Consider the following 18153-nt stretch of genomic DNA (forward strand, 5'->3'; position numbering starts at 1 on the left):
GGGTGTGGCCTCGGTCACATTTATTTATTTATTACATTTTTATATGCATTATTATTATCATGTGCATTAATTAGTTCAATGCTCTCCCACAGACACCCACCCACCTGCCATTCCTCTCCTTTTAAAAATTAATTAGATTAGTGCAATGCTCTCCCAGACACCCACCCACCTGCCCTTCCCCTCCTTTTAAAAATTAATTAGATTAGTGCAATGCTCTCCCACAGACCCGCACCCACCTGCCCTTCCCCTCCTTTTAAAAATTAATTAGATTAGTGCAATGCTCTCCCACAGACCCACACCCACCTGCCCTTCCCCTCCTTAAAAAAATTAATTAGATTAGTGCAATGCTCTCCCCCAGACCCACACCCACCTGCCCTTCCCCTCCTTTTATAAAATTAATTAGATTAGTGCAATGCTCTCCCACAGACCCACACCCACCTGCCCTTCCCCTCCTTTAAAAAATTAATTAGATTAGTGCAATGTTCTCCCACAGACCCACACCCACCTGCCCTTCCTCTCCTTTAAAAAAATAATTAGATTAGTGCAGTGCTCTCCCACAGACCCACACCCACCTGCCCTTCCACTCCTTTTAAAAATTAATTAGATTAGTGCAATGCTCTCCCACAGACCCACACCCACCTGCCCTTCCCCTCCTTTAAAAAATTAATTAGATTAGTGCAATGTTCTCCCACAGACCCACACCCACCTGCCCTTCCTCTCCTTTAAAAAAATAATTAGATTAGTGCAATGCTCTCCCACAGACCCACACCCACCTGCCCTTCCTCTCCTTTAAAAAAATAATTAGATTAGTGCAATGTTCTCCCACAGACCCACACCCACCTGCCCTTCCCCTCCTTTTAAAAATTAATTAGATTAGTGCAATGCTCTCCCACAGACCCACACCCACCTGCCCTTCCTCTCCTTAAAAAAATTAATTAGATTAGTGCAATGCTCTCCCCCAGACCCACACCCACCTGCCCTTCCCCTCCTTTTATAAAATTAATTAGATTAGTGCAATGCTCTCCCACAGACCCACACCCACCTGCCCTTCCCCTCCTTTAAAAAATTAATTAGATTAGTGCAATGTTCTCCCACAGACCCACACCCACCTGCCCTTCCTCTCCTTTAAAAAAATAATTAGATTAGTGCAGTGCTCTCCCACAGACCCACACCCACCTGCCCTTCCACTCCTTTTAAAAATTAATTAGATTAGTGCAATGCTCTCCCACAGACCCACACCCACCTGCCCTTCCCCTCCTTTAAAAAATTAATTAGATTAGTGCAATGTTCTCCCACAGACCCACACCCACCTGCCCTTCCTCTCCTTTAAAAAAATAATTAGATTAGTGCAATGCTCTCCCACAGACCCACACCCACACCCACCTGCCCTTCCTCTCCTTTAAAAAAATAATTAGATTAGTGCAATGTTCTCCCACAGACCCACACCCATCTGCCCTTTCCCTCCTTTAAAAAATTAATTAGTTTAGTGCAATGTTCTCCCACAGACCCACACCCACCTGCCCTTCCTCTCCTTTAAAAATTAATTAGTTTAGTGCAATGCTCTCCCCCAGACCCACACCCACCTGCCCTTCCTCTCCTTTAAAAAATTAATTAGATTAGTGCAATGCTCTCCCACAGACCCACACCCACCTGCCCTTCCTCTCCTTTAAAAAATTAATTAGATTAGTGCAATGCTCTCCCACAGACCCACACCCACCTGCCCTTCCTCTCCTTTAAAAAAATAATTAGATTAGTGCAATGTTCTCCCACAGACCCACACCCAGCTGCCCTTCCTCTCCTTTTAAAATCCTCTCCCAAACACCCACTCACCTGCCCTTCCCCGGCGTCTCCATGGAGGAGACGCTTCAATCGACTGAAGGCCCCAGCGCCGCGTGTTTCCCAAATGCGGATACACCCGGCTTTAAGACCCGCCCACCTCGGGTCTCTCCGATGACGTCATCGGAGAGACCCGAGGTGGGCGGGTCTTAAAGCCGCGTGTTTCCGCGTTTGGGAAAAACGTGGCGCTGGGGGCCTTCTATCGATTGGAGTGTCCCCTCCATGGAGACGCCGGCGTCTCTATGGAGGGGACGCTCCAATCAATAGAAGGCCCCAGCGCCGCGTGTTTCCCAAACGCGGAAACACGCAGCTTTAAGACCCGCCCACCTCGGGTCTCTCCGATGACGTCATCGGAGAGACCCGAGGTGGGCGGGTCTTAAAGCCGGGTGTTTCCGCGTTTGGGAAACACGCGGCGCTGGGGCCTTCTACCGATTGGAGCGTCCCCTCCATAGAGACGCCGGCGTCTCCATGGAGGAGACGCTCCAATCGATAGAAGGCCCCAGTGCCGCGTGTTTCCCAAACGCGGAAACACGCAGCTTTAAGACCCGCCCACCTCGGGTCTCTCCAGGTGGGCGGGTCTTAAAGCCGGGTGTTTCCGCGTTTGGGAAACACGCGGCACTGGGGCCTTCTATCGATTGGAGTGTCTCCTCCATGGAGACGCCGGCGTCTCTATGGAGGGGACGCTCCAATCGATAGAAGGCCCCAGCGCCGCGTGTTAAGGCTCCCCCGGCTTCTGTTGGGGCCTCTCCTTGGTCGCCATGGTGACGACGACCAAGGAGAGGCCCCGATAGAAACTGGGGGAGCCTTTTTTCCCGGGCAAAAGGGGGGGGGGAGGTCATTTCCGGCCGGACGGTGTTCCCCCCCCAATTTCCTGTCATGTCCGGCCAAATCCGGACGATTGGTCACCGTAGGCAATACTATATATCAAATGTTGAACCTCTTTCAGCCCGGGGGGCTAATTCAATTTCAGAGACGCTCCTGGGCCCCACATTTCAACAGTGGGCGGGGCCAGAGGCAAAAGGGGGCGTGCCCAAAATACCAGCGTATTTTAGCTTAAATCTCTTATTGCCAATTAACTAAACCTTAAGAGAGTCATTTCAAAAATTCTGAATGGGGAAAATGTGCAAAAGCTGGAAAATCAAGAAATAATTGATGATGGGGGGAAGGAGGAACCACGTGGTAATGTGGGAAGGGGGAGTGGTCATTTGGAGATCCCCAGAGGTCTGTATTGGGGCCCCTGCTGAGCAATATTTGGCCCCAGAGATTCGGGTTCAACACCCCTGCTATATATCATATGGTGTGTCTGAACATACTAATTCAATAAAACTTCCTGACTCTTAGAGCACTACAACAATGGAACCAATGGCCTAGGGAGGTGGTGGGCATGTTTAGCCTGGAGAAGAGAAGATTGAGAGGAGACACGATAGCACTCTTCAAATACTTGAAAGGTTGTCACGCAGAGGAGGGCTAGGATCTCTTCTCGATCCTCCCAGAGTGCAGGACACAGAATGAAAGGCTCAAGTTACAGGAAGCCAGATTCTAGCTGGACATCAGGAAAAAGGTCCTGATGGTTAGAGCAGCACGACAATGGAAGCAGTTACCTAGGGAGGTGGTGGGTTCTCCCACCCTAGAGGCCTTCAAGAGGCAGCTGGACAGCCATCTGTCAGGGATGCATTGAAGTGGATTCCTGCATTGAGCAGGGGGTTGGACTTGATGGCCTTATGGGACCCTTCCAATTTTTGTATTCTAGGCTTCTATGAATCTATGATATTGGAATGACCAGGCCAGAATGAAAACCAATGAACAAAAACCCTCCAAGCCTATTAGACCGAGAGCCAACCCAAATCACATAGGTGCCCCACCTTCTGTTTCTACAATTTTACAGTCCCATAAATTTGTTCCTTAGGTGCTTTGAACCAGCCATAAACACTGCCTACAATTCACTTGGCACATCTGTGCTTTCCCCATTAGCCTTTAATGTGCCATTTATAAGTCATCGCATTTAAAGTGCCAAGTAAGGGCCAGATGTTTTGCCAGTTAATCTCAAAACACTTTCAGCTCAGCTCTGTGTTGTTTGCTTAGCAGCCAAGCCTCTACACAAAGGGGCAGGCTCTCAGCTATTCATGTATATTTCAATGGGTTTTGAATTCGGGGCTGAATTCTTATATTTAGCGCATGTATGAGTGGAAATGTGAAATCGGTTTCCACAGATTTCCTGCTTTATGCACCTCCAAGTCTATTTCTTGCTGGTTCTGCGCAGAAAAAAATTGTACATATTTTTGATTGCATTTTCAAAATTGACACATGCTTCCCTGTGCACATTTTAGAAATGTACACAGATAATTTTTGTGCATTTTCCAAACATAAGCATGTTGGTAAACATCTTTCTTTCTTTCTTTCTTTCTTTCTTTCTTTCTTTCTTTCTTTCTCAGAATGCATCACAAGCTCAGAAGCATATGGATTTCTGACCACAAATTGCGTCTCTATCCATGTTCAGTTCTGGGAGGTGCATATCGGATGAATCCATTAAAAAATAATAATCTTACCCAGCCATAATTTAGAGAGAGGTAAAACCTAACCTGGATCTTCACGGGGCTGTCTTCATGGCACTGGGTTGGTGCTGCCTCCCTCTGAAACCCTGCGCTTCCCCTCTCCCAGGGTGGTGACGGGTAATCCCAACGCCAAGGAGGAAGCGCAGGGTTTCTGGGTGGCCATCCAGGTATCGGGGCCGCCCATGCCCCATTCAACGGTCGCCTTCCACCAGGCACCACCTCCGGATTAACCCTGGAGTGGATGTCAGACGGAGGAAGTGCCATACTGACATCACTCTGATTGAACAAGTCGGGATAAATCCTCAACTTTTTCAATCCGCAGCTTCGCAGGAAAGGCCCTCAGCTGCGCCTGCATCATCTAAATGATGCAGCGCAGAGCTGCAGCCACCGTGGGGCTGTCACAGCGTATAGGCAGCCCCCCGGTGAAACACAGGCCTAATCTACATCAAGCAGGTTATGTAGGGTGACCATATGAAAAGGAGGACAGGGTTCCTGTATGTTTAACAGTTGTATAGAGAAGGGAAATTCAGCAGGTGTCATTTGTATGCATGCAGCACCTGGTGAAATTCCATCTTCATCACAGCAGTTAAAGCTTCAGGAGCCCTTCCCTCTTTTGTATCTGGTCACTCTAGTATTGCTCCTGCAGCTTTAACTGTTGTGATGAAGAGGGTATTTCACCAGGTGCTGCATGCATACAAATGACACCTGCTGAATTTCCCTTCTGTATACAACTGTTAAACATACAGGAACCCTGTCCTCCTTTTCATATGGTCACCCTAAGGATATTGCACTATGAAAGCAGTATAAAAGTGGTATATAAAAGGCAGGAGCCACACCAAGCAGTGTCATGTATAGCCCTACAGCTCCTGTTTTGGGAGTAGGTGAGGAAGTAATAAATCAGAAACAGATTCAGACTCAGAAGACGCCGAGCCAGACACCAGGCAGTTAGAGCCAAGGGGTGAGGGAGGTTCACACAGGAGATGATCCAGCTGAAAATCTTCCCCCTCCAGAGTCTATCTCTTCCAGGCCAGATTCTATGCTTTCACGGGACAGGGAGTCAACTTCCGGGGGTGAGCATTCAGAAACCTTACTTGATGCTAGGAATCGCTGGAAACTAAAATGTTCAGCGGGGTTAGTGGCAAAGAGTCGGACAGATTGCATGAGAAATTGTCCACGCATCAACCACCTTGAAGTTATGAACATTTTAAAAGCCTTTTCTTTGAACGGACAATTGTCTTACTTAGTTTGCATAGTTTTTGCCTATGGGAGTGTTTCACAGAAGGTGCCTAGTTTGTGTTACAGAAGTGTTTATTGCTTGCAATAAAGCTTTGTAATTTGCCGTGCACTTTGCCTCTTTCATCTCCCATAGAAAGCTGGAGCAGCTACAGTACACGACAAGCAGGATATAGCAGTATGAAAGCGGTCTATGGTCTGTGTCAATGGGCCCCAACAGTTGTCAGTGCTCTTCAATACCACTATAAAGCAGTAGTGTGGTTCCTGCCTTTTATATACTGGTTTCATAACACTTTCATAGTTCAATATCCAGCTTGGTGTAGATTAGGCCTTAGATAGGACATCTAAGGTTGGAGACAAACACCAGATTTTCAGATAATCACACCTAGTGTGATAGATGCATTGTTTCCCTACTCACATTTTTTGTGCCAATGTCTGATCAAGCAGATTTTGCAAGATCAACGGAAAACAATCCCTGCAAAATCTCTTTGACCAGAGACAAGAGGGTGTCAAAAGTCTCCAAGACACAGCCTTAAAAAAACTTAGTGTTGTTTTTTTTTACCAAATGCACCACACCGCACCTAAACAACATTGAAATCATGATTCTAAAATCATAAATGTATGAGAAGTTGAATAGGGAAGGTGAGAGTATGCAACCCTGCTGTACTCCTTTCCCAATCTTAAACCAGTCTGTTGTTCCGTGGTCTGTTCTTAACGAACAAGTAGCAACGGTAAGAACAGACCACGGAACAACGGACTGGTTTAAGATTGCGAAAGGAGTACAGCAGGGCTGTATACTCTCACCTTACCTATTCAACTTGTATGCAGAACACATCATGCGACGTGCTGGGCTTGACGAATCCAAGGATGGAGTTAAAATCGTGGGAAGAAACATTAACAATCTCAGATATGCAGATGACACCACTTTGATGGCTGAAAGCGAGGAGGAGCTGAAGAGCCTTATGACAAAGGTGAAAGAAGAAAGTGCAAAAGCTGGGTTGCAGTTAAACCTCAAAAAAACCAAGATTATGGCAACCAGCTTGATTGATAACTGGCAAATGGAGGGAGAAAACGTGGAGGCAGTGACAGACTTTGTATTTCTGGGCGCAAAGATTACTGCAGACGCTGACTGCAGCCAGGAAATCAGAAGACGTTGACTTCTTGGGAGGAGAGCAATGACAAATCTTGATAAAATAGTTAAGAGCAGAGACACCACACTGACAACAAAGGGCCACATAGTTAAAGCAATGGTATTCCCCGTAGTAACCTATGGCTGCGAGAGCTGGACCATAAGGAAGGCTGAGTGAAGGAAGATAGATGCTTTTGAACTGTGGTGTTGGAGGAAAATGCTGAGAGTGCCTTGGACTGCAAGAAGATCAAATCAGTCCATACTCCAGGAAATAAAGCCAGGCTTCTCACTTGAGGGAATAGTATTAAAGGCAAAACTGAAGTACTTTGGCTACATAATGAGAAGACAGGATACCCTGGAGAAGAGGCTGATGCTAGGGAAAGTGGAAGGCAAAAGGAAGAGGGGCCGACCAAGGGCAAGATGGATGGATGATATTCTGGAGGTGACAGACTTGACCTTGGGGGAGCTGGGGGTGGCGTCGGCCAACAGAAAGCTCTGGCGTGGGCTGGTCCATGAAGTCACGAAGAGTCGGAAGCGACTGAACGAATAAACAACAAATGAGAAAATACAAACTATCAACACCATCGATCAACCATTAAAAAAAACCTGTCTAAATTTCAGACAGAAAACTGACAAGCTGTTTTTTCTTCAAAATTAAAGTAGTCAGTTTAAAAAAGATGACACAATGCAAAGTGTAATTTGGCCCTTAGCTTAGTAATGTCACCAACACCAGTTCACTGCAATTACTTTTAAAACAAACGAACTCCGGACACTATACGCAAAATCAGATCTTTCTTTCAGCCTTCCTCTCCCTTGCCGTGCTCCCAAATCCCTCAAGAGAAGCTTCACCTGGCTCTGAAACAGATGTTGACACCATTTCTTCCTTAATGTTATGTCCTCAGTGTCTGCCTCACCAGTCATTCTGCCATCCAACAGGTTTGTACAAAAAGGGTACGGCATAATACACATTTATTCATAGACAGCTGACATTCTCAGGCTTACAAAGCAATCCTACGCATGTTTACTTCGACGTAAGTCCCAATATGTTCAACGGGTCTTTGGCCCAGATGTAAGTGTACATCAAATAATAATAATAATAATAATAATAATAATAATAATAATAATGAGATCACAATCTTAATGTCTTTCTAGTCGATAGGAAGAAGTGGTATTTATCTATTTATATATTTTTGTTAAACAGAGATACCAGGACTATCTCTGATCCATCATCTTAAGAACATAAGAACATCAGAAGAGCCCTGATGCTGGAACAGACCAAGGGTCCATCTAGTCCAGCACTCTGTTCACACAGTGGCCAACCAGCCATTGGCCAGGGACCAACAAGGCAGGACATGGCACAACAGCACCCTCCCACCCATGTTCCCCAGCAACTGGGACACACAGGCTTATTCCCTCAAATACTGAAGATAGCACACAACCATCAGGGCTAATAGCCATGGATAACCTTCACCTCCAGGAATTGATCCAACCCCCTTTTAAAGCCATCCAAATTGGTGGCCATCACTCCATCTTGTGGTAGTGAGTTCCATAATTTAATCTTTCTGCAGGGGGTGGAAAATGGGTGTTCTGTTGTGGGTTGGGGGGGAATTGCTTTTCTAATTTTCCTTTTCGTTTCCTTTTCTTCTTCTTTAAGGTAAGCAATCTAGCACTAGAGAAGGGAATGCACAACCTACAGCTACATTTTTAAACAAGGTAAGGGATTAAAATAAATAAATAAATAAATAAATCACAAATTGGTGAATGCCATGGAGGGAGGGGATAATCTCACTGTTGTTGTTCAGACCCAATCCCCTTCTTTAAAAATGTTTTCCTCCTGTCTCCCAAAACAATAGGAAGCATTCAGCCTTTAAACCTGACCGAAAATGTGTACAAAATTAAAATATTCTTTCAATAATTCCCACCCCAGATTTTGGGCTACAGCTTCCGTCGTGACCTCTTAGTATAACCTCCCAGCAAGGTTGTTGTGAGAAGAATGTCAAAGAAGGACCACATTTGCCACCCTGAGCCCCTGAGAGGATGGAGATGGGCTATAAAGGAAGGAAAGGAACCTCTCATGCAAGCACTGAGTCATTACTGACTCTTGGAGGGACGCCAGCTTTCATTGACGTTTTCTTGGCAGACCTTATAGCGGGGTGGTTTGCCGTTGCCTTCCCCGGCCGTTATTACCTTTCCCCCAGCTAACTGGGCTATAAACATAAGCAATATTATTGCATATAATATCTTTGCTAACATATGTAAGATGTCAGTATGGAGGAGATTTTTGAAGAGCTCATCTCGACCTGGTTACAAAAGGGGCCGTGGGCAGTTAAGAACGTAAGAAGAGCCCTGCTGGATCAGACCAAGGGTCCATCTAGTCCAGCACTCTGTTCACACAGTGACTGACCAGCTGTTGACCAGGAACCCACAAGCAGGACATGGTGCAACAGCACCCTCCCGCCCATGGTCCCCAGCAAATGGCGCACACAGGCTTACTGCCTCGAATACTGGAGATCGTATCCTCTGATGGGCAGAGGATAATAATGCCCAGAGCATGCAATCTGAAGAGGATATAGCACTTTCATAGTGCTATATCCTGCTTAGTATAGATCTCAGTCGTTCCCCCTCCTCTTCCTTGTAACATCAAAGGAAACATATGATGAGACACTTGTTGCCCAGCCTCTTGTAGGGTGGGGCTGGGACTCAGCGCTTGAGCAGAAGCTTAGTATACAGAAAGTCCTAATTCAATCCCTTAACATAAGAAGAGCTATCTAGTCCAGCACACTGTTCACACAGTGGCCAACCGGCTGTTGACCAGGAACAGCACTCTCCCACTCATGTTCCCCAGCGACTGGTGTATATAGGTTTACTGCCTTGGATACTGGAGGTAACGCTTAACCATCAGGACTAGTAGCCATTGATAGCCTCCTCCTCCTCCTCCTCCTCCTCCTCCTCCTCCTCCTCCTCCTCCTCCATGAACTGATCCAACCCCCTTTTAAAGCCCTCCAAACTGGTGGCCATCACTACATCTTGTGGAAGTGAATTCCATAGTTTAACCATGTGTTATGTAACGAAGTAAATATATGGGCACAAACTTTGACTATGAGACCATCTATACATGGCCAAAGCCCTGCAGTGGCTGTGGATCTGGGCTGTGTCAGTCATATGACGCAGCCGCGGATTTGCAGCAACTGTGGGCTTTCCTGCGAAGCTGCACGGAAAAAAAGTTGGGGACCTACCCTGACATTTTCAGTGGGGCGAGGTTAGTACAGCTCTTCTGCCATCTGACCTCACTCCGTGGCTGATTGAGAGGATGGTCCTGCTGGAAGGCGACTGGTGATTGGTTGCAGGAAACCAGGAAGAGGGCCGGGGGGGGGGGGCAGCTCTGGTAACCAGATGACTGCCGGAAACCCCCCACTCCCTCCTTGACATCGCGATTACCGTATGCCGCCCTGGGTAAGTAAAACCACAGGGTTTGGGGGAAGGCAGTGTTAATGTGCCCCCTCCTCCTCCCTCCCAATCCCATTTCCTACAGTGTAATGTTTTTTAGATTGTAAGCCTGTGAGCAGGGACTGTCAAGAAATATTTTTGTAAGCCACTGCGAAAGCCTTTTTTGGCTGAAGGGCAGGATAAAAATGCTCAAATAAATAAATAAATAAATAAATAAATAAATAAAATAAACTTGGTGCCGCGAAGATAACACCCGAAGTATTCTGTGTAACTTCGGTAGCTGTTGAGGAATCTTTGGTCTTAACCAGAGAATTCTTCCTGAATCTACTGTTCCGGACTGTAACTAATGCACTTAAAACCATGATAATTCTTTAGGATGTTAAAAGCGGAAGCTGACATGAAAAGGGCATTAGTGGGGCATCCTACCCGGGGTCCAGGGAGGCCACGTGGTCCTCTGGGACCCAATCTGCCAAGACCAGACTCGCCCTGAAAAACAAAAACCATGATGTTACCCAGCGACATCTTTTATTTGTTTCTGAACATTTTTGTTACCCATCTTGAGACTTTTGATGTTGGCTTAAAATTCAAACTATCAAAATCAAGTAGGAGACAGAAAGCTCTGTAAACACAGAGAGGAGGGCCAGGATCTCTTCTCGATCATCCCAGAGTGCAGGACATGGAATAATGGGCTCAAGTTACAGGAAGCCAGATTCTGGCTGGTCATCAGGAAAAACTTCCTGACGGTTAGAGCAGTATGACAATGAAACCAGTGACCTACGGAGGTGGTGGCCTCTCCCACACTAGAGGCCTTCAAGAGGCAGCTAGACAACCACCTGTCAGGGATGCTTTAGGGTGGATTCCTGCATTGAGCAGGGGGTTGGACTCGATGGCCTTGTAGGCCCCTTCCAACTCTACTATTCTATGATTCCATACCTCTCTCTCATCCTAGATTGCTTCCCCACTACCACTTTTCTCTTGAATTTATATCCTTTGTTCACTCACTTTTTACAGAACATCCAGATGGCACTGCTGTCAAATCGTTACAGTCCAGTGTTTTCTGTGTCAACCATCTAAGTTTTTTCCAGGATAGGTTTTAGACTTAGGAGGTGAGAGGACACATTAACCAGTCCAGAGTGGACATGCAAAGCTTTTCAGGCATTTCAGCACTCCTGTGCCTTTAATTAAAGTTTTCTGTTTTCAGGTCCTGCCCAATTCATTGCTTCCTGTTAATTGCGCCTTAATTGCCCCTTGAACAGCCACAATGTCGGTTTCTGTTTCTACAGGGATTAGGCTTTAATTACTTATTTCCCATTTTCTTTTAAGATTTCTTTTGAGCAAAACAGCCCTAAGAATTTGTCTAATCTTTTTTTTAAAAAGCCATCCAAGTTAGTGGCCATCACCCATGGCGGTGCAGTTCAGACAGTGAATTGTATTGGGCATCCTTCCTTCTGTCTATCCTGAACTTTACTGCCTGTCAACTTGATGGGTGTCCTATACTGAGACATGACTCACCTTGCTGCCCTTGATCCCAGGGCCACCCGGCATCCCCTGAGGAGGAAAAGCAGAGACGACAAAACGTTGATTCAGACTCAGACAAGGCGATTGCTAGTTCAAATTTGAAATCTGTCAGGACTTAACTAGACATTACAAGAGACAGAGATATACAGTTGCTGATGCTACTTCATATCTCGGGCCAGATGTACACCAAGCATGATATAGCACTATGAAAGTGGTATGAAAGCAGTAAATATGTATTTTATTCTATTCTATTCTATTCTATTCTATTCTATTCTATTCTATTCTATTTATTTATTTATTTATTTATTTATTACACTTATATACTGCTCCCATAGCCAGGGCTCTCTGGGAGGTTTACAGAAATTCTAAAATTGAGATAAAAACAAGTATACAAAATTTAAAATTCTAAAACACAGAACATACACACATAAAGCATTAAAAACTGTTAAAAAACTAAACATGTGGGTGATTAAGATGTGCCGCCATACGCCTGGGCAAAGAGGATAGTCTTAACCTGGTGCCGGAAAGATAGCAGAGTTGGCGCCAGGCGAGCCTCATCAGGGAGATAATTCCATAGTCTGGGGGCCACCACCGAAAAGGCCCTGTCCCTCGTTGCCACACTCTGAGCCTCTCTCGGAGTACGCACCCGGAGGAGGACCTTAGATGTTGAACGTAGTGACCGGCTATATTCACGTCGGGAGAGGCGTTCCGTCAGGTATTGTGGTCCCAAGCCGTGTAAGGCTTTATAGGTCAAAGCCAGCACCTTGAATTGGGCTCGGAAACATACAGGCAGCCAGTGCAAGCCAAGAGGCAGGATCCACACTACTGCTTTATAGCGGTACTGAAGTGCACTGACAACTGTTGGGGCCCATCGACACAGACCATATACTGCTTTCATACCGCTATATCCTGCTTGGTGTGGCTCCTTCCTCTTATATACCACTTTCCTACCACTTTCATAGTGCTATATCCTGCTTGGTATAGATCTGGCCTCAGTCTTTCCCCCTCCTCTTCCTTGTAACATCAAAGGAAACATACGATGAGACACTTGTTGCCCAGCCTCTTGTAGGGTGGGGCTGGGACTCAGTACTTGAGCACAAGTTTAGTATACGGAAAGTCCTTATTCTATCCCTTAAGAACGTAAGAAGAGCTATCAAGTCCAAGACTCTGTTCACACAGTGGCCAACCAGCTGTTGACCAGGAACAGCACTCTCCCACCCATGTTCCCCAGCAACTGGTGTATATAGACTTAGCCATCAGGACTAGTAGTCATTGATAGCCGTCTCCTCCAGGAATTTATCCAACACCCTTTTAAAGACATCGAAATTGGTGGCCATCACTATATTTTGTGGTATCGAATTCCATAGTTTAACGATGCGCTGGGTGAAGAAGTCCTTCCTTTTATCTACCACCAATCAGCTTCATGGGATGACCCCACTGGGTCCTAGTATTATGAGAGAGGGAGAAAAAGGCCTCTCTATCCACATTCTCCACACCTCTATCATGCCTCCCCTGGTAAAACGCCTGCCTGAAACCTTGGTGAGAGATTGCTGCCAGTCAGTGTCGACAATATTGGGCTATCTGGACCAAGGGGGAGGGGGTCTGACTCAGCCTAAGGCAGCTTCCTAGGTTCCTATATTTTGAGCACCTCTTGTCCAGGCAGTCCAGGGGGGCCTGCTGGTCCAGCTGATCCATGGCGTCCTCTCTTGCCACGTTCCCCCTAAAGAGAGATGTATATTCAGAGAAAACGCAACTATTAGTGGAGGAAAACTCCTAGCTGCCTACCATGGCATTGGGGTAGCAGCACCGGAGTGGGGGAGGGTATCTATCCTCCTAAAACACGCCCCATAAAGGAGACGAAATGCATTGGGGAGGAGGAACAGTACATTTTGTATTTGTGTTTTAAATTTGTTGGTTGTTTTTATGCTCTTCGTGGTTTTAATTGTTGTGAACTGCCCAGAGAGCTTCGGCTATTGGGCGGTATAAAAATGTAATAAATAAATAAATAAATAAATAAATAAATAAATAAATAATAAAAAAAAATCCTCCAACAGGTACAGTGTTATTCACCTGGGGCAGCACTGACCTTTTGGTATACACACTGGGGTAAATCCAGAATCTGTTTAAATTGCACTAATAACTTAGAACAAAGGTTTGAAGAGGACCCCATCTCACAACTACCCGAGAGATTCGCCCAGAGGGCTTTGAGTGCCTTCAGTTTTAAATGTCCGGCTTTGAATCCCCACAGGTTCAAGCACGTTTGTCGTGTTAAAAGAGGTTCAATGCCCCATTTTTGTTCTGAAAGTCTCTTCAACTTTAACAGCTACATGGCAGGCAGCTACAGCATGGTCCTTTCCGTGCTGAGAGTTGTAGCTATACCTATCAAATTTGGCCGGTGAATCATAGAATCATAGAATAGCAGAGTTGGAAGGGGCCTACAAGGCCATCGAGCCCAACCCCCTGCTCAATGCTGGAATCCACCCTAAAGCATCCCTGACAGATGGTTGTCCAGCTGCCTCTTGAAGGCCTCTAGTGTGGGAGAGCCCACAACCACAAGATGGTGAGATTTTTTAGATTTATTTACTTATTACATTTCTATAATGCCCCATAGCTGAAGCTCTCTGGGCGGTTTACAAAGATAAAAAAGTGAACATTAAAAACAAATATACAAAATTTAAAACCATAAAAAGCATAAAAACAGGCAATATCCCTTTAAAACAACCAGTCTGGGGTCAGTTAAGAAAAAAACTCAGCATATGTTGTTAAATGCCTGGGAGACGAGAAAATTCTTGACCTGGTGCTGAAAAGATAACAAAGTTGGCTTCAGGTGAGCCTCGTTGGGGAGATCGTTCCAAAACTGGGGGGCCACCACTGAAAAGGCCCTCTCCCTTGTTGCCATCCTCTGAGCTCTGAGCGATTAGGGATGGGTGAACAAGCTATGTTTGATTTCGTCAGGATTTCCTGAACATCATTTCATGGCTTGTCCCATTCCCGATTCCTGTTCAGGATTGCTGCTTGCTCTACGCGAATGTGAAACTTCTGCAAACTGAGCAGGGCTCGAATGGGAGATTCACGCAACTCTCCCCCAATTTGTGCAGATTTCTGCCGTACCCCAAAGTGGGGCCGATTCATCATGCTGAGGAAAAATTTGCACAAATGAAGAAATCTGCGCAAATCGAATTGGGAATTGGGAACGAGATGAATGCGAGCACACAGCTGACAAATTGCGAATATTTTTGATGGACACATGCTCACGCTTGCATCTGGAGCTTTGAACGGGGGCATGCCTATATGGTTCATGAGGAAAACCAAAATTCCCATACATCCCTAGTGAGAATTTCATTTGGTTCATTGTTAGATAAAAATTTATCAAAATACACAGATTTCTTCATAATCAGGAAAAATGAACTTGAGATATAAACAATTTGAATGGAGAGAAAGTTGAACCCAGCTGTGGCGTGACCCACATTTCTATTCCCTTAGATATGTCTGAGTGAGTATGTCTAGAGAGTGCGGAATGTTGGACTGAGTGGCTGTGGCTGGTGATGCTGTGGAAAGGGGGAGGAGTCTATATATGGGGGAGCTGAATGGTCCAAGGGGTTCGGTTGGTGATGGGGTTTGGAGGGTAGATGTGTTTAGCTGAGGGATTTCTTGTCAAGAGTTATGTGAGGAGTGAGTGAAAATAAGATCCTCTCAGAATGCAGGACACGGAATAACGGGCTCAAGTTAAAGGAAGCCAGATTCCAGCTGGACATCAGGAAAAACTTCCTGACTGTTAGAGCAGTACAACAATGGAACCAGTTCCCTAGGGAGGTGGTGGGCTCTCCCACACTAGAGGCCTTCAAGAGGCAGCTGGACAGCCATCTGTCAGGGATGCTTTAGGGTGGATTCCTGCATTGAGCAGGGGGTTGGACTCGATGGCCTTGTAGGCCCCTTCCAACTCTGCTATTCTATGATTCTATAAGATCACAGGGACTAAGGATTGTTATTATTAGATTGGTTACTACCAGTATTCTTAAGAATAGGCAGGATTGGAATATAATTTGAAGGAACTAAGAACTGTAAACAACAATGAACATTTTCTTTATTTTGCTACCATAAAACCATGTGTCAGTTTGGCTGTGTCTCCTGCTCTATTGGTTCATAAATAAACACATTACATTAAACCTTCAGCCTGCTATATTCACAGAAAAGCCTTTTCCAAATCGCCCTACCTTTTCCCTCTGCTATAAAGGAAAGGTTATACTTTTCTTTTTACCCCTTCCTCAGGTATTTAAGTGGTGGTGCTTAGCCTGAGGGAGGTGTGCGCGTCAAAGCCTTGTGTGTGAGGTGGGGGCGTTGCACCATCCTATGCACACTTAATTTTTGGAAGAGTGCATGCAACTCAACAGGCCTCAAAGGGAAAAAAAAGGGGTGGATAGAGAGAAGACCTCCCAGCTACCTAGACTGTCCTCCGATCTGGGCTGACCTTCCTTCTATTGCTAGACTGATACTCTTAGGGTTGCTGACCTCGCTTCCTACCTCTTTCTTCATGCTCCTGCCTCTCCAACATACATTTCCTGCAATAAAATGCAAGCTTTCTTATTCCTTTGACAAGTCTCCAGTGTGATTTCTCCAGAGTAAAGTCTGCTCCTTCAGCCAGGATTTCACACAGCTCAGCCTCGTCAGGTCCTAGCTGTTCTGCGAACACTTGCTTGAGAGTCTCACAGGGCGTCACTTCTAAGGGGACACGCCACAACAGCTATCCCTACTGGAAACTATCAATGCATTCCTCTTGTTCCTTCTGTGCCTGTCATTTCTCCCTCCCTCCGCCCTACTCCAAAATCCAGCCAAGACTTTTTTTTCCTTTAAAACTCAGGTGCAGACTTCTGCAGTCCTTCTCACAAATTTTCGTGTCACTGCGACCCGGACTGAATGTCCAGAGTGTCTAGAGGACAACTCTAGTGAGAGGAACCGTGTAATGGGGCTGTTTCAGAATGAAGAAGATAATCACCGGCCCATTTTCAAACTTCACCTGCGAGGTTGCTTTGTCCTTTTCCTCTTCTACTGCTGTTCCCAGATAATCTAAGAGCAGTTTCCAACCATTCTGTGTGTTTGTGTTTGCTTCAATGGCATGGTTAGGGGCTCAAAGGATGCATTTATGTTGTGTTGGTGTTGTGAGATGCTGCGTGCTACTGTTTTTTCCCCCTATCTTTCTTTCCTATCCAGAGAGTGCTTTCCGGTGGTGCTGGAGTCATTTATTAGCTCTGAAACATTCTCCTTAGAACATTCTGGCATAAAAAGTAAAGGCTTGGCTTGGGGGTGAGGGAAGGAGGAGGTAACCAGTTTTTTTAATCGTTGTTTTGTGGTTCTGGAGGCAGGAAATGCACTCTTATCCATTTTGGTTTTTTTAAAAAAAATTAGGGCACAATCCTATGCATGTTTAAATAGAAACAAGTCCTACAATTCATAGCATTCTACAATGCTGGGAGTTGTAGGACTTGTTTCTGTCTAAACATGCCTAGGATTGCACCTTTAAACTAAAGTTTCTAGTGGTGGACCAAAAGCATTGCCCTCGCTCTGATTTGGCTTCACATTGATGCCAGGAGATAATGACATAAGCCAAATGAGAGTGAGGGCAGTGCTTCCTGCCCCCTCTCTGGAGTCTTACAAGTAAACAAGCATAGGATTGTGCCCTTACATGCAAGACTCCAGGTGGTGGACGGAAAGCATTGCCCTCACTCCAATTTGGCTTCACAGTGATGTCAGATGACAATGACATGTCAAGCCAAATCAGAGTGTGGGCACTGCTTCCTGCCCTCTCTCTGGAGACTTACAGGCAAGCAAAATGACACCCATTAACATCCTGTTGCATAATTACCACTGGTAGTAAGTACCCCTGCTGCATGCACCTCTTCGCCCCCCCCCCCCAAAAAATGCTCCCCACCCTAATATTACAGCCTGTAAACAAGATGGCAAAATTATCCAGGGTCAGTAAGGGAGAGCGAGGACTTTTCATGTACTTTCAGATCAAGTAAAATAGGAAATCCAAGTTGAGAAAATAAGGACCTGTCCCTCAGTTCCTAGCAATTAAATTGAAATTTTCAGGCCCTTTTGTGGCACACGTGTATGCAATTTATCCAGAAAAGGGCCCAGTTCCCCATCTGGGATTATTTGATTCCCTGAATCGCTGGGCCATCAGCCTATTCCCCTCCCAAAATCTCACCCACCTTTTGTCCTGGAATTCCATGTAGCCCTGGAGCGCCTCTCTCCCCCTGAGATCCTGGAATCCCAGGGTTGCCACGGATACCCTGGATACCCTGAGCCCCTGGAGGTCCTGGTTCCCCGGGTTCACCCTGGTGGAAAGAATCCATAGTTTTCAGTCACAATGTGAGCAAACATTTTTTAGAGTGAGATACAGCTCCCTCTCTTTATATCCTTCCTCTTCCTCTTATCTAC

The 18153-nt window shown here is 45.8% G+C and overlaps 1 protein-coding gene across 1 annotated transcript in view; it reads right to left on the reverse strand.

Annotated features, from left to right (window-relative positions):
- LOC134403961 (collagen alpha-1(VII) chain-like) overlaps nt 1-17931 on the reverse strand; it is a 44764-nt gene extending 26833 nt beyond the window's left edge. The window contains exons 1-4 of the mRNA XM_063134506.1: nt 17925-17931; nt 13364-13435; nt 11710-11745; nt 10624-10683 (exon numbers count right to left, since the gene is read on the reverse strand). Of these exons, the coding sequence (XP_062990576.1) occupies nt 10624-10683; nt 11710-11742 (93 nt within the window). The 5' untranslated portion in view covers nt 11743-11745; nt 13364-13435; nt 17925-17931. The remainder of the gene's footprint in view (nt 1-10623; nt 10684-11709; nt 11746-13363; nt 13436-17924) is intronic.
- Nucleotides 17932-18153: the final 222 nt, after the last annotated feature.

This window comes from Elgaria multicarinata, chromosome 9 (genome assembly GCF_023053635.1).
Source record: "Elgaria multicarinata webbii isolate HBS135686 ecotype San Diego chromosome 9, rElgMul1.1.pri, whole genome shotgun sequence".
NCBI classification, from domain to species: Eukaryota; Metazoa; Chordata; class Lepidosauria; order Squamata; family Anguidae; genus Elgaria; species Elgaria multicarinata.